General features: G+C 39.6%; 1 protein-coding gene across 1 annotated transcript; it reads left to right on the plus strand.

Moving 5' to 3' along the window:
* The first annotated feature begins 2,415 nt into the window (after window positions 1-2,415).
* On the plus strand, window positions 2,416-14,471 carry LOC139370919 (myosin heavy chain, fast skeletal muscle). The gene is made up of 40 exons (XM_071110804.1): window positions 2,416-2,471; window positions 2,792-3,004; window positions 3,199-3,342; window positions 3,432-3,588; window positions 3,678-3,705; window positions 3,879-3,999; window positions 4,110-4,202; window positions 4,290-4,353; window positions 4,441-4,539; window positions 4,665-4,768; window positions 5,078-5,216; window positions 5,432-5,550; window positions 5,660-5,809; window positions 5,985-6,155; window positions 6,241-6,553; window positions 6,886-6,956; window positions 7,267-7,354; window positions 7,476-7,593; window positions 7,732-7,855; window positions 7,979-8,115; window positions 8,206-8,461; window positions 8,559-8,801; window positions 8,895-9,071; window positions 9,176-9,321; window positions 9,412-9,502; window positions 9,615-10,004; window positions 10,108-10,234; window positions 10,321-10,439; window positions 10,548-10,744; window positions 10,827-11,010; window positions 11,098-11,263; window positions 11,373-11,497; window positions 11,603-11,911; window positions 12,001-12,204; window positions 12,297-12,422; window positions 12,628-12,798; window positions 12,893-12,997; window positions 13,090-13,185; window positions 13,983-14,117; window positions 14,360-14,471. Exons 2-40 carry the CDS (start codon window positions 2,801-2,803, stop codon window positions 14,378-14,380), a joined length of 5,832 nt encoding a protein of 1,943 aa, XP_070966905.1. The 5' UTR covers window positions 2,416-2,471; window positions 2,792-2,800; the 3' UTR covers window positions 14,381-14,471.
* The last annotated feature ends 986 nt before the right edge of the window (window positions 14,472-15,457 follow it).

The following is a 15,457-nucleotide window of genomic DNA, read 5'->3' on the forward strand; positions in this document are numbered from 1 at the left end:
GTGTTAGCAAATACTTGTTCTTATTATTCTGGTCAGGTATGTGTTTGTAGTAGAAAATGTGAATACTATATTATGTTTGACATGTTAATAATACATCATGTATTTGAATCATGTTAGGCCTGTATTAATAAGCTAATAAATAATGAACACGTTTTATTATTAAATATTTAAGACGTTACATTTTTATCATAATCATTGCTATGTATTAGCAGTATGTAAACTCTGCCCTTTAAAAACTCTGCCCCACATTTTCAAAAGGCATGCACTTACAGTGCAAATAACATTCAAATGAAATATATAATAGAAATGTGTTCTGTAATCACAAATACAGGTTCATCTGCACACCGCTATGAACATAAATAAATCAATCAAAAACAATCATTGAAATAAATGCCTCCTTCCAAGTGTCAAGGTAAATAAATGATTCATACACTGAGTGTACAAAACATTAAGAACACCTGTTCTTTCCATGACAGAGACTGACCAGCTGAATCCAGGTGAAAGCAATTATGCCTTATTGATGTCACCTGTTAAATCCACTCCAATCAGTGTAGATGAAGGGAAGGAGACAGGTTAAACAAGGCTTTTTAAGCCTTGAAACAATTGAGACATGGATTGTGTGTGTGCCATTCAGAGGGTGAATGGGCAAGACAAAAGATTGAAGTGCCTTTGAACGGAGTATGGTAGTAGGTGTTCCTAATGTTTGGTATACTCAGTGTATATTCACATTTTACAAAAGTGAATTGTTTGAATGACAATATCTATTAAAAAAAATATGTATATTTTTCTGAACCTGAAGTGGCTACAGAGCAATCTGAGCGTATCAAATCAAATCTCATTTTATTTGTTACGTGCGCCGAATACAACAGGTGTAGTAGACCTTACAGTGAAATGCTTACTTACAAGGCCTAACCAACAATGCAGTTTTTTAAAAAGTATTAAAAAATACCTAAAAAAATATATGAATAAGAAATTAAAGTAAAAAATAATTGAAGAGTGTGAGCCTACATTAGGGTGCTCTAGAGTTAAATTGTCAACAATCTCAAAAGTGTCTGCATGAATGAGCTAGAGGCTATATTTATTTTAAGTCCTAATAAGAACCTAAGGGGAAGCCAAAGATATTGTGTATCACATTTCTATTGCAACTTTATCGCATGTGGGACCACTAAAGAATACTTAAGACACTGTCCCCATTTGGAAATAGCGTATCGTATGAGAGCATAATTGGCATCAGATGATCTCAGGAGACCTTTGGAACAATGTCTTCCGTAAAGGTCAGTGTGTGATGATCCTTTGGGCATTCCGTTTATACCCAGTGAAAACTACTACTTATTGGAGACGCGTATTTGATTCAAGGTACTTTATACCCAATGAACTGGAAAAACAATCAAGCTTCTTATTTTGTTATCAGATATGCACAATCCCATCTTTTCAAATACCGTCAACTATTCAATTTAAGTGAACAAACCTCCGGCTGTTACGGCACTTAACTTGTGGCACCACTCTTACTGTCGGCGAGAGACAAAACAACCACAGCTGAGATGACAGACCTTTTGGCATCTCTCCTTCTCCTATCCATTGTGATGTTTCGTAAACATTTTAACATGATTACAATTCAACACTGTCATGTCACTAAAGACGAGGGTGAGACAAATGACGTTGAATGAAGTTTTGACACGTGCAAGACCTTCAGATATCCTCCACAACACCGTCTTAGCAAATCCCATTCATCATTCCATGCATCATTAGAGAACAGGCTTACAACTGTAACCAAAATGATTTATGAATATAATTAGCTTATGTTGCACAGGTTCTAGACATCGCTGTTAACACTATTAGTTCCCATATAAACAGTGACACAACAAGTAAGGATGCTGATGTGAGAAGGGGCAGACGTACATGACCAAATAAAGAAAAAGTACACGTCCCAAAAGGGTGGGCTGCTTCTGCTCAGTGAACACAAATCTCTCTATAAAAGAAGCCATCTATGACCACCCTTGGACTGACTGAAGGCCACCCAGCAAAGGTGAGTAAGTGCCACAGCTCTCACAAAGATTTACTAGTGGCCAGAGAGATGCTTATTTGCTCCTTTAGAGATACATTCTTGTCTGGTTCACTTATGGAAAAAACTCCTGCAATCACAGATGACTAATTTTGTACTAGCTTCAGTTGTGTATATTTACATTTTACACGTTTGTCATTTAGCAGACGCTCTTTTGCAGAGTGACTTACAGTTAGTGCATTCATCTAAAGATAGCTAGGTGAGACAAAAACACATCACAATTATATCAGGTACATTTTCCGTCAACAAAGTACTTATCAGCAAAGTCAGTGCAAGTAGGGAAAGACAAGTGCTTTAAAATACATATATAATAACGTTATGGAAACTGACAAAACTCTTTCTTTTCAAGTATCGACATCTTACCAACTTGGTCCCAGCAACATCCTACGAACTTGGGCAAAAAAAAGAGGTACATTGTGTTAACTGTATCTGGCATGTACAATGTCAGTATGGGGAAACACTGACTGGGGAGCACTTCAATTGTTTAATACAAAATATAGCCTTTACCAAGATAAGTCAAAGGAAGATGCTTAACTAGATCTTATTGATACAATTGTATAAAGAGTTCATTACATATAGTAAAGGTTTTCAGAGAAATGCAGTGTAAGTAAGAACATGGGACATTATCACCAAGATCTAAAAAATCATTCAGATTCTTGTTTGTGGAAGATAATGATTAGCATTGGTATTTGTCATTGTAGATAAAGCAACTCTGTCTTTTCTTGGCAGAGGGTAATTATGAGCACGGACGCAGAGATGGCGGCATTTGGCCCGGCGGCCATCTACCTCCGAAAGCCGGAAAGAGAGAGGATTGCAGCCCAGGCCACTCCCTTTGATGCCAAAACAGCTTTCTTTGTGGTTGAGCCCAAAGAGATGTACCTCAAAGGAGTTCTCCAGAGTAGAGAGGGTGGAAAAGCCACTGTCAAAACACTGTGTAACAAAGTAAGTAGATGTCTACAACAGTGAGAATTCTGTAGGACGGAAAATAGGGCAGTGAAAAATATTTTTATCGACATATTCTAATGCGGTGATGGCTATGCTGTTTTCTAAGCTATAAACTGTGATATGAGTTAATTAAAACCATCATCTAATTGTTTGAGTAACCAGTCATTTACAAAATGTTATTCCTGTCACAGGTTCTCACTGTGAAGGAGGATGATATCCACCCCATGAACCCTCCAAAGTACGATAAAATTGAGGACATGGCCATGATGACCCACCTCAATGAGGCCACGGTGTTGTATAACCTCAAAGAGCGTTACGCAGCATGGATGATCTACGTGAGCTTAAATTAAAGATAATCTAGCGGTCAAGATATTAATCAATGGAGAGTTGAAATGTTAACAAACATTATTCCCTTCTATTACAGACCTACTCTGGGCTGTTCTGTGTCACTGTGAACCCCTACAAGTGGCTCCCAGTGTACGACTCTGTAGTTGTGAATGCTTACAGAGGCAAAAAGAGAATTGAAGCCCCACCCCACATCTTCTCTATCTCTGATAATGCCTATCAGTTCATGCTCACTGGTACACAAATACCCATGCTACTAAAATTACTTAATGTACAGAATTGCACAATATGTTTGTAACTTATTCACACGTCTTTCCATTTTCAGACCATGAGAACCAGTCAATTCTGATCACGTAAGTCCAAATCAATGAGAAAATGAGGGTAAGATTATGGTTAAAAAACACAATCAACTTGCTCACTGATGGATGTTCAGTAAGTAATATTGCGGTTTAGTAAAAAAAAAAAGTAAGTGAGATTATTGAAAAGAAGAATGATAGGAGTTTAACTAATCTCTGTCTACCCTCAGTGGAGAATCTGGTGCAGGAAAGACTGTGAACACCAAACGTGTCATCCAGTACTTTGCGACAATCGCAGTGGCTGGGGGAAAGAAGGAACAAACAGCGGCTGCTGCTTCTGGGAAAATAAAGGTCAGAAACATTACTGTAGCCTAACATATCTAGTATAAAGGGGTTGTATTCATCAAAGATCCAGTATGTAGGCATCATCAAAACATGACTAAATGTGATGACATCTCTAGGGGTCGTTGGAGGATCAAATCATTGCAGCCAACCCCCTACTGGAGGCTTATGGTAATGCCAAGACCGTGAGAAATGACAACTCCTCACGCTTTGTAAGTATAAAAAATGCATTTTTGTATTTGTGAGCTTTCTTGGTTTCGAAGGGTTGTATACTGATGGATATCTAATGAACCTTTTAGGGTAAGTTCATCAGAATCCATTTTGGAACAACTGGAAAGTTGGCCTCTGCTGATATTGAAACATGTAAGTGCTTCATGATCAGTGTATCTTTATCAAGTTGTGATTGACACATGTAAAAGACTCCTGCTCATACAACAACGTATGCTACAGATCTGCTGGAGAAGTCTAGAGTGACATTCCAGCTGTCTGCTGAGAGAAGCTACCACATCTTCTATCAGCTCATGACTGGACACCAGCCACAATTGCTGGGTGAGAGACAAATACAGAAATATGACATGGAATAAACAAGGTCAACAGTAAATACATTATACAGTCGTAATAGTAACTGTGCGAAATAGTTTTTTCTAATTATTGTGTTCATTATTGTATTCCAGAGGCACTTCTGATCACCACCAACCCCTATGACTATCCCATAATCAGTCACGGTGAAATCGCTGTCAAGAGTATTGATGATACAGAAGAGTTCATCGCCACCGATGTAAGTTTATAAAAAACTACAAATGTAGGAAAAACATCATTGCATGATATAACAGAATATTAGAAGCCAACGTTTCTCTAAAAAACATGAACATGTCTAAAAAGTAGATAAAAAGCAACTTGTATAATGACTGTATGCCTTCGAAAACACATGTTAACTGATATCGTAGCTTATATTTTAATAAAGCATGACAGTCAGTAACATTGCATTCCATCAAGATTCCCTTCAACTTTTCCGGAGAACATTTTAACAATCTGTATCATTGTGTTACTGAAAACATTACTCAAACATTTCTTAAAATCTCCATAGACGGCCATTGACATTTTAGGCTTCACTGCTGAGGAGAAGATTGGCATCTACAAGCTGACTGGTTCTGTGATGCATCATGGGGCAATGAAGTTCAAGCAGAAGCAGCGTGAGGAGCAGGCTGAGCCTGATGGCACTGAGGGTAAATATCAGAATAAAATGAGAAAATTCAATGGACAACTAACCTACCTTATCTCTTGCCATATCAACTGTACTCAACTGTTGGAAGCCTTTGAAATGGTCACGGTTCATTTTCTAGGTTCTTCCAGCCTAATTTAAATAGCCTAATTTACAGGTTTAAGCAATGTATCAAAAAAAAAAATGTTTAAAGAGCATAACATTTTCTCTCCTAACCAGAGGCTGATAAAATCTCCTACCTCATGGGCCTGAACTCCGCTGACTTGCTCAAAGCTCTGTGCTACCCCAGAGTGAAGGTCGGGAATGAGATGGTGACCAAGGGGCAGACTGTACCACAGGTAGAATCTTTTAGACTATTCTCAATTATTGTACACAAGGGAGATTTGCAAAAAGTAAAATGAACGTGAATTTTATGCAGGATAAAAACAAACATATTTTTTTCTGTAGGTGAACAATTCAACTATGGCCCTCTGTAAATCAGTCTATGAGAAAATGTTCTTGTGGATGGTCGTCCGTATCAATGAGATGTTAGACACAAAGCAGGCCAGACAATTCTTCATTGGTGTGCTGGACATCGCTGGATTTGAAATCTTTGATGTGAGTATTTGTATACCGTAAATTCAGCATGTTGCTGTTCAGCTCATCCTGCTACTTGAAAACAATTTAACCAACAGCAGACATTATGCCTGTACAATATCTACTGATCAAAATATGAACTAGCAGTCATGTTGGGTAACTCTTGACTTTCAACGTCTCTGTATTTAAACATTAGTACAACAGCTTGGAGCAACTTTGCATCAACTTCACCAATGAGAAACTACAACAGTTCTTCAACCACCACATGTTTGTACTGGAGCAAGAGGAGTACAAGAAAGAGGGAATTGAATGGGAGTTCATTGACTTTGGGATGGACTTGGCTGCCTGCATTGAGCTTATTGAGAAGGTAGGTGAAATCTTAAGAAAGCAGACAATACAATAAAAGGCATGTCTGCTTAACAGTTTAATATTTCACATCTTGTCACCCACAGCCAATGGGCATCTTCTCCATCCTTGAAGAGGAGTGCATGTTCCCCAAGGCTTCAGACACTACCTTCAAGAGCAAGCTGTATGACCAGCATATTGGTAAAACCAAAGCGTTTGAGAAGCCTAAACCTGGGAAAGGCAAGGCTGAGGCCCACTTTGCCCTGGTGCACTATGCCGGTACTGTGGACTACAATGTCACAGGCTGGCTGGACAAGAACAAGGACCCCCTGAATGACTCCGTTGTGCAACTCTACCAGAAGTCCTCAGTCAAACTGTTGGCTATGCTGTATGTAGGAGCAGCAGCTTCACAAGCAGACGGTACATCCCATAGTATCTAGAATTGCTCATACTACAAGATGAGACTATATCTACCCCTTCCCTTGTTATATAGTTTATGATTATAAAAGCATTGCGGTTGAAGTGGTCATTTGAGTTAAACTGATGGCATTGGTATTACTGGAAATCTCAGTACACTGGATTTATTTATGATTATATATACACACAATACACAATATATACAATACAGTATTATTTAATGACCCACTGTATATAATGTACATTTGTGAGTCAATATTAGTGTTCAGTCAGTGAAATCATGTAAAAGTCTAATTGGAATAAGAATATAACTGGCCTAACACATTTGTAAACAGATGCAGCAAGAGGAGGAGGAGGCAAGAAGAAGAAGGGTGGTTCCTTCCAGACTGTGTCTGCTCTGTTCAGGGTATCTAAATGTATATTATCCGCTATTATGATGATGCACTACGGTGCAATACTTTGTCAAATGAAAATTTTGGGGGCTAGTTGGTCATTATCATTTGTATTTCATTTTTTGGTTATGATAAGGTAAAACAGGTGTACTGTATAACATCTCTTTAAGTTGTTCATAGTTGATATTCTTTAAAATCCATAGGTATATTTCATTAATTGAAATGACTGGACATCTTACAGAATGTGGCTTGAAATTTAAAAGTGTCAAACACAACTTTGTTTATTATAGAATCTCACAACTCACACATTTTCCAATCCCACAGGAGAATTTGGGCAAGCTGATGACCAACTTGAGGAGTACCCATCCTCACTTTGTGCGCTGTTTGATTCCCAATGAATCAAAGACACCAGGTCTGGGCTCAGTGTCAAGTATTTTAATACACGTTTATAAAGATTCTGAGAAAATAAGGCTCCTTTGTTGTACTGGCTAACTTGAGGAAAGTCGTAGAACATGCTACTTTCTTGTCGTTAGGTCTGATGGAGAACTTCCTGGTCATCCACCAGCTGAGGTGTAATGGTGTACTGGAAGGCATCAGAATCTGCAGAAAGGGCTTCCCCAGCAGAATCCAATATGGTGACTTCAAGCAGAGGTAATTCATGTTCAGTAAGGGAAAATGCCAACAAGATATTCAAGTACTTCTTTCATAGGCATGATCACATCAAATACATATTTATTTGGTGATGTATTTTTTAAATATTTTTTATATCTCCCTTAATCATAATTTCAGATACAAAGTATTGAATGCAAGTGTCATCCCTGATGGACAATTTATTGACAACAAGAAGGCTTCAGAGAAGCTCCTGGGATCAATAGATGTGGACAAGAGTCAGTACAAGTTTGGGTACACCAAGGTAGAGCAATAGACAGCACCATCACTTTTCCCACAAAAAAAAAACAAACGTTGAGCTCCATCAAAAAAACAACAACTAGTTCTTTATTTTCTATAAATATAATCAAGATACATATTCCTACAGGTGTTCTTCAAAGCTGGTCTGTTGGGTACTCTGGAGGAGATGCGAGATGAGAAACTGGTTACTCTGGTGACCATGACTCAGGCCCTGTGCAGAGGTTACGTCATGAGGAAAGAGTTTGTCAAGATGATGGCGAGACGGTAGCTACACTATTTTAAAGAGTACATGTTATTGAGCCAGTGAAGAGAATCCCCCCCCAAAACTATTTATTTTATGATTATTATTTACAGAGAAGCAATTTACTCCATCCAATACAACATCCGCTCATTTATGAATGTGAAACACTGGCCATGGATGAAGCTGTACTTCAAGATCAAGCCTCTTTTAAAATCAGCAGAAACTGAAAAAGAGATGGCTGCAATGAAGGAAAACTTTGAGAAAATGAAGGAGGATCTGGCCAAGGCGTTGGCCAAGATAAAAGGGCTTGAGGAGAAGATAGTTTCTCTGTTGCAGGAAAATAATGATCTGCAGCTACAGATAGCAGCGGTAAGTTAATAAATTGCCTGTTATACAATTCTTGTTCACGTCATTTTATTGGCCTTTGACTTCCAGTGTTGCCTCATTTATGTTGTGCCTGTTGTAGGAAGAGAATACTCTCTGTGATACTGAGGAAAGGTGTGAGGGACTCATCAAGAGTAAGATCCAGATGGAAGCCAAACTCAAAGAGACATTTGAGCGGCTGGAGGATGAGGAGGAGCTCAATGCTGAACTGACTGCCAAGAAAAGGAAACTGGAGGACGAGTGCTCTGAGCTAAAGAAAGACATTGATGACTTGGAGCTCACCTTGGCCAAAGTGGAAAAGGAGAAACATGCCACTGAAAATAAGGTTTACCATTTATTATAAGCCATTAATTTTTGCATTCATTTTAAATGTAAAAGACAGAGCATTGATGATTTGAGATTAAATCATTCAATTTAGGTTAAAAACCTGACAGAGGAGATGTCTTCTCAAGATGAGAGCCTTATCAAGTTGACGAAGGAGAAGAAAGCCCTCCAAGAGGCGCACCAGCAAGTCCTTGATGATCTCCAGGCAGAGGAAGACAAAGTCAACAATCTGACCAAAGCCAAGACCAAGCTTGAACAGCAAGTTGATGATGTAAGAGATGTGACAACCTTAAAACAGCTTAATATTACCATCACAGGAAATACAATAAATTAACAGTTAACCAAATATTGTGAAACTGTTCTTGTGTGGTCTAGTTGGAGGGTTCCCTTGAGCAAGAAAAGAAGGTCCGCATGGACCTTGAGAGAGCCAAGAGGAAGCTTGAAGGAGATCTGAAACTGGCCCTGGAGTCCTTGATGGACCTGGAGAATGACAAGCAGCAGTCTGATGAGAAGATCAAGAAGTACATTTAAAATATAAACAGTTGTTGAACCATTCTCTCAGAACTGATCGCCTGATACATCTTTTAATATATATGTTTTATTTCAAACAGGAAGGACTTTGAGACAAGCCAACTTCTCAGCAAAATTGAAGATGAACAGGCATTGGGTGCTCAGCTTCAGAAGAAAATCAAAGAACTCCAGGTGAACTGTCGGTTCAACATACCACACTGAATAAGATTCATGGGATAGATTCACTATCTTCCGAATTGCATGTTTTAAGCAAATAAACATTTAAGTACATTATATATTTCAGGCCCGTATTGAAGAGCTGGAAGAGGAGATTGAGGCTGAACGTGCTGCACGGGCGAAGGTTGAGAAGCAGAGGTCTGATCTCTCCAGGGAACTTGAGGAGATCAGTGAAAGGCTTGAAGAAGCTGGAGGTGCAACATCTGTCCAGATTGAGATGAGCAAGAAGCGTGAGGCTGAGTTCCAGAAGCTGCGTCGTGATCTTGAAGAGTCCACCCTGCAGCATGAGGCCACGGCTGCTGCACTCCGTAGGAAGCAGGCCGACACTGTGGCAGAACTGGGAGAACAAATAGACAACCTCCAGCGTGTCAAGCAGAAGCTGGAGAAGGAGAAGAGTGAATTCAAAATGGAGAGTGATGACCTCTCCAGCAACATGGAAGCTATCGCCAAGGCAAAGGTGGGAGATGATGTGGTTGCCAGAATATATATAAAAAAATGATAAATACACTTATCAAAAAGCATGAAAAATTGCTCGATAACCTGTTGAACATCGTTTATAGGGTAATCTAGAGAAAATGTGCCGAAGCCTTGAGGATCAACTGAGTGAATTGAAGACAAAGAATGATGAGCATGTCCGCCAACTTAATGACATAAATGTTCAGAGAGCAAGGCTTCTGACGGAGAATGGTGAGTTTAAAATGAAAAGTTTGTATTTCTGTTTGTTTTCCATAATACCAAAAAAGCCAACTTCCAACTTTCTCTGTCTCAATCAGGTGAACTTGGTCGTCAGATGGAGGAGAAAGAATCTCTTGTTTCCCAGTTGACCAGGACCAAGCAGACTTTCACACAGCAGATTGAGGATCTCAAACGGCAGATTGAAGAGGAAGTGAAGGTTCAATGCCATCTTCTACTATACTGCATCTTTGTGATTCATATAAATGTTATATTTGGCTTAAGTGCTCAATTTGACTTCCCCCCCCCCCATACTGTTGACCATTAGGCCAAAAATGCCCTAGCCCATGGTCTGCAGTCAGCCCGCCATGACTGTGACCTGCTCAGGGAGCAGTATGAGGAGGAGCAGGAGGCCAAGGCTGAACTGCAGCGGGCATTGTCCAAGGCCAACAGTGAGGTGGCTCAGTGGAGATCCAGATATGAAACTGATGCCATTCAGCGCACTGAGGAGCTTGAGGATGCCAAGTAATTGAAAAACATTCTACCACTCTTCATACTCAACAAAGTACCTACAATAGCTAAAATCTGAGTTTTTTTCTTTTGACAGGAAAAAGCTTACCCAGCGCCTGCAAGATGCACAGGAGGCTGTTGAAGCAACAAACGCCAAGTGTGCTTCTCTGGAGAAGACCAAGCAGAGACTCCTGGGTGAAGTGGAAGATCTCATGATTGATGTGGAGCGAGCTAATGCTTCAGCTGCCCAACTTGACAAGAAGCAGAGGAACTTTGACAAGGTAATGTTTTGACAAAGATGTGAATGAAACACAGTAAAAATCTATGCATCTAATCTTGTGTATTAATTTACTTAACTGTTTTCCCAGGTTCTGACCGAGTGGAAGCAGAAGTATGAGGAGGGCCAGGCAGAGTTAGAGGGGTCTCTGAAAGAGGCCCGCTCTCTCAGCACCGAGTTGTTCAAGATGAAGAACTCCTATGAAGAATGTTTGGACCACCTGGAGACACTGAAGAGGGAGAACAAGAACCTGCAACGTATGGGGAAATAAAAATAACGACAACAAAAAATGTCAGTGCACAGTTTATGCTGTGTGGATTCAAATCTACAAAGTTGTTAATTTACCTCTCCTTTTCATTTCAATAGATGAGATCTCTGACCTGACTGAACTGGTCAGTGAGTCTGGAAAGAGCATCCATGAGCTGGATAAGGCAAAGAAGACAGTAGAGAATGAGAAGGCAGAAATCCAGGCTGCGCTAGAGGAAGCAGAGGTAGACCCCACAAGAGTTTTTATGTCAACAAAGTCATCATGATGATATACATGTCATACCTAGATCCCTACATTACTTTGGTCATTGTTCAATTATATTATTTAGGGCACACTGGAACATGAGGAATCCAAGATTCTTCGTATACAGCTGGAGCTCAACCAGATCAAAGGTGAAGTTGACAGGAGGCTGGCAGAGAAGGATGAGGAGACAGAGCAAATCAAGAGGAACAGCCAGAGGATGATGGACTCCATGCAGAGCACTCTGGACTCTGAGATCAGGAGCAGGAATGATGCCATGAGAGTCAAGAAGAAGATGGAGGGAGACCTCAATGAGATGGAGATTCAGCTGAGCCATGCCAACCGCCAGGCTGCTGAAGCCCAGAAACAGCTGAGGAACGTCCAGGGAGCACTCAAGGTATATATACTTTATTTTTGTATGGAGTCCCAAATGAATTGTTCTTTCTCTTTAGATGATGTTAGAATACATTTTCCTCTAAACCTCAGGATGCCCAACTGCAACTTGATGACGCCATCCGCGTCGCAGATGACATGAAGGAGCAAGTAGCCATGGTGGAGCGCAGGAATAACCTGATGATGGCTGAGATTGAAGAACTGAGGGCTGCCCTGGAGCAGACAGAGAGAGGCCGCAAAGTGGCCGAACAGGAGCTGGTTGATGCCAGTGAGCGTGTTGGACTGCTGCACTCTCAGGTACATATAAAATATTAACTTTCTCTCAGTTACAAATCGGGAGAGGTACAATCAAGTTTTGGCATGTGATTAAATGCCCCCCATTCATTCAGAATACCAGCCTCATCAACACTAAGAAGAAGCTGGAGGTTGACCTTAATCAGGTCCAAGGTGAAATGGAAGACACTGTTCAGGAAGCAAGAAATGCAGAAGAGAAGGCCAAGAAGGCTATTACTGATGTAAGTTTCATTTTCTTCCTTCTGTATCTATTTTGTTCAGATCCATTAGAATTGTCTTGAGTAATAATTTCAATATCTCAGAATGAAATCAAAATGAGTTTGGACATTTAATTTACATACACAATCAGCAAGTATTACATACTTTACTCTTTACAAGTACTGCAGAAGTGTTCATATAATCAATGTACACAACATGTTATTCCAGGCTGCCATGATGGCAGAGGAGCTGAAGAAGGAGCAGGACACCAGCTCTCACCTGGAGAGGATGAAGAAGAACCTGGAGGTCACAGTGAAGGACCTGCAGCACCGTCTGGATGAGGCTGAGAATCTGGCCATGAAGGGCGGAAAGAAGCAACTCCAGAAACTGGAGGCTAGGGTATGTACTATATACTACAGCATATACGGATCTAGAGCAAGCTACGTTATATATGAAACCTTAACTGATAAAAAATGGAACTCCTATATGTAAGGTCCGTGACCTGGAGAGTGAAGTTGATGCTGAACAGAAACGTGGAGCTGAAGCTATTAAAGGTGTTCGTAAATATGAGAGGAGAGTCAAGGAGCTCACCTACCAGGTACAACCATGAATCTTGATAATAATAAACAAGATATTGTATACTGCACTGGACCATTTGAAATCGAAATGTCAATCTCTTGTAAACTGCAGACCGAAGAGGACAATAAAAATGTGAGCAGGCTGCAAGATCTGGTGGACAGGCTTCAGTTAAAAATGAAGGCCTACAAGAGAGCGGCTGAGGATGCTGTGAGTATGATACTCAATGACAGATTTTTAAAGTAATGGTGACATAATAAAAAACAGAATTTTGCTACCTATTTAAAAATGTTCAAACAAATGAATAACTAACTATATGTTAGGTACTTATACGTACTTGTTTCAAGTAATCCTTAATAAATCAAGTTTGGTATTAGGTAATAATAATGTAACAGAGGAAGTTGTTACTAATTAAAGCAGACTGTAGATAAAGTAAAGTAGTGATCCTGTGCGGCTCAGTCGGTAGACCATGTCGCTCGCAATGTGAAGGGTCGTGGGTTTGAATCTTATGGGGCCACATTTTACATATGGGTGGCCCCAGAAGATTCAAACCCATGACCCTTTGTGTTGCAAGCGCCATGGTCTATTACCTAATAACAAACTTAATTTATAGATTGACTGTTAATTGCTTTGGATTAAAGCATCTGCGCAAAGGCATATATTATAATATTATAAATAGGCCTAGTAAATAATGATGGAAAAAGAGATGGAGATGGAAAAGATCCAAAAGATGGAAATCTATTTTGTACATATAAAATCGTATCTAAGGTACAGCTTGCAGTAAAAAAAGAAGCACAATATAAAATGGGATATGTAAAAGAATCAAGTTTACTTTGACCTTTTACCGTGTAGTTGGTTTCTGTTGTACTTTTTGTATGATCATTACTTCTTTATTTATAAGATTTTGATGATAAATAAGGTACACAATTCATAAGAAGTTTGAACTTTGCATGTTTTGCCCAAAAAATGCAGCATCATTGTTGAAATGTGTATTTGCAATCCTACAGGAGGAGCAGTCCAACATTCACCTGTCCAGGTACAGGAAGGTGCAGCATGAGCTGGAGGAAGCTCAAGAGCGTGCCGACATCTCTGAGTCCCAGGTCAACAAGTTGAGAGCCAAGAGCCGTGAAATTGGTAGCAAGGTACGAATACATTTAACGACCGTTATAAAAACCTGTGTTTTTGTTTGTTAACAAAAAATGTGCGGAGTGGTTGAAAAACGAGTTTTAATGACTCCAACCTAAGTGTATGTTACTTCCGACTTCAACTGTGTACTGTAATACATTGCAATGCAGCAAATGGTTCATATATAAGCTATAAAAATCCCATTATGGTAAAGTATAAGCAAGATGTTAAAAAAAAATCTTTTCACATTCTTTTCCAGGGGAATGTGGCTGAAGAGTGAGGGACGAAGTCCAGATGAGACACATTATCAACAGGTCATACAATATGATTTTTGGTAAAAATGTTCTCATGAATCAAAAATAAATCTGCAAACCATATCCACACCGTGTCAATTGTTTTCATAATTTATCATTGAAATGAATTGTGTCACACAAACACCTTCTTCCTCGGATATCACTGATTGAACCACTAATGTATGCCTGATGATGTCGTATTCCTCCTGAACATCGTCACACAGTTACATTAGTCAGTGCATTATTACCGCTCCTGCTGCGGTATTGACATTTGATGAATAAAACTGTAGCTATTATTGTTTTGACTTCTTGTAATTTAGCTCCGCATGCATAAATTCAGCATTCGTCTTTTCATATACAGTATAACAGAATGTGAACAACAGACCACCTGGTGTCCCTTTCAGCGTATACCTGAGCTATGCCAATATGGGGTCCTTATCAGTGCTTTGACAAAACTGGTATTCCTTTGTTTTCCCACAAATATTCTGTCAAAGTATTATACATCTGTAGGTCTGGGGGGGGGGGGGGGGGGGGGGTTATTTCTCCTCTAAAACCTCAAGATAATTTGGATGTATTTTACTGCCCCCTTTTTTTAATGGCACAACATATCATTCAGGAAAATATGCTCACATGAGGTTCGTTGAAGTGGCTATTGCACCTATCTGATGGTGAAAACTACATGAAGGAAGAAAGACACTGAAGAAAGGCACTGAGAGATCCTCATCATACCACAACGTGCACTACAGTCTCATCTTCCACACCACATTCTTAGTGTTATACAGTATGCATACCTGTATGAGGCCAAGTGCAGATGCTGCAACAAATAACTGTTTCTGAAAGGAACTAACTTTGCCAACTTCGTCCCATTGTTCTACTAAGAGTGTCATGTCAATTCCTTGGCCATGTTAAAACAATAGTTTGGTAAGGTGTTTTACCAATTAATCAGGCAAGCATTTTACCAAATGTTAGTCATACTGTACTCAGCGATCAAGGACATGCACTGTTTTTCTAATTTGTCATTTAATTAATTAACTGGGAAGAAACGGTCCAACACATAAATCCAT

This window comes from Oncorhynchus clarkii, chromosome 17, assembly GCF_045791955.1.
Source record: "Oncorhynchus clarkii lewisi isolate Uvic-CL-2024 chromosome 17, UVic_Ocla_1.0, whole genome shotgun sequence".
NCBI lineage: Eukaryota > Metazoa > Chordata > Actinopteri > Salmoniformes > Salmonidae > Oncorhynchus > Oncorhynchus clarkii.

Coding starts and splice junctions, on each gene's coding strand:
- LOC139370919 (XM_071110804.1), top strand. CDS start 2,801: ATGAGCACGGACGCAGAGATGGCGGCATTTGGCCCGGCGGCCATCTAC. Junction 9,503..9,614: donor AGAAAATCAAAGAACTCCAG/GTGAACTGTCGG, acceptor TATATATTTCAG/GCCCGTATTGAAGAGCTGGA. Junction 10,440..10,547: donor AGATTGAAGAGGAAGTGAAG/GTTCAATGCCAT, acceptor GTTGACCATTAG/GCCAAAAATGCCCTAGCCCA.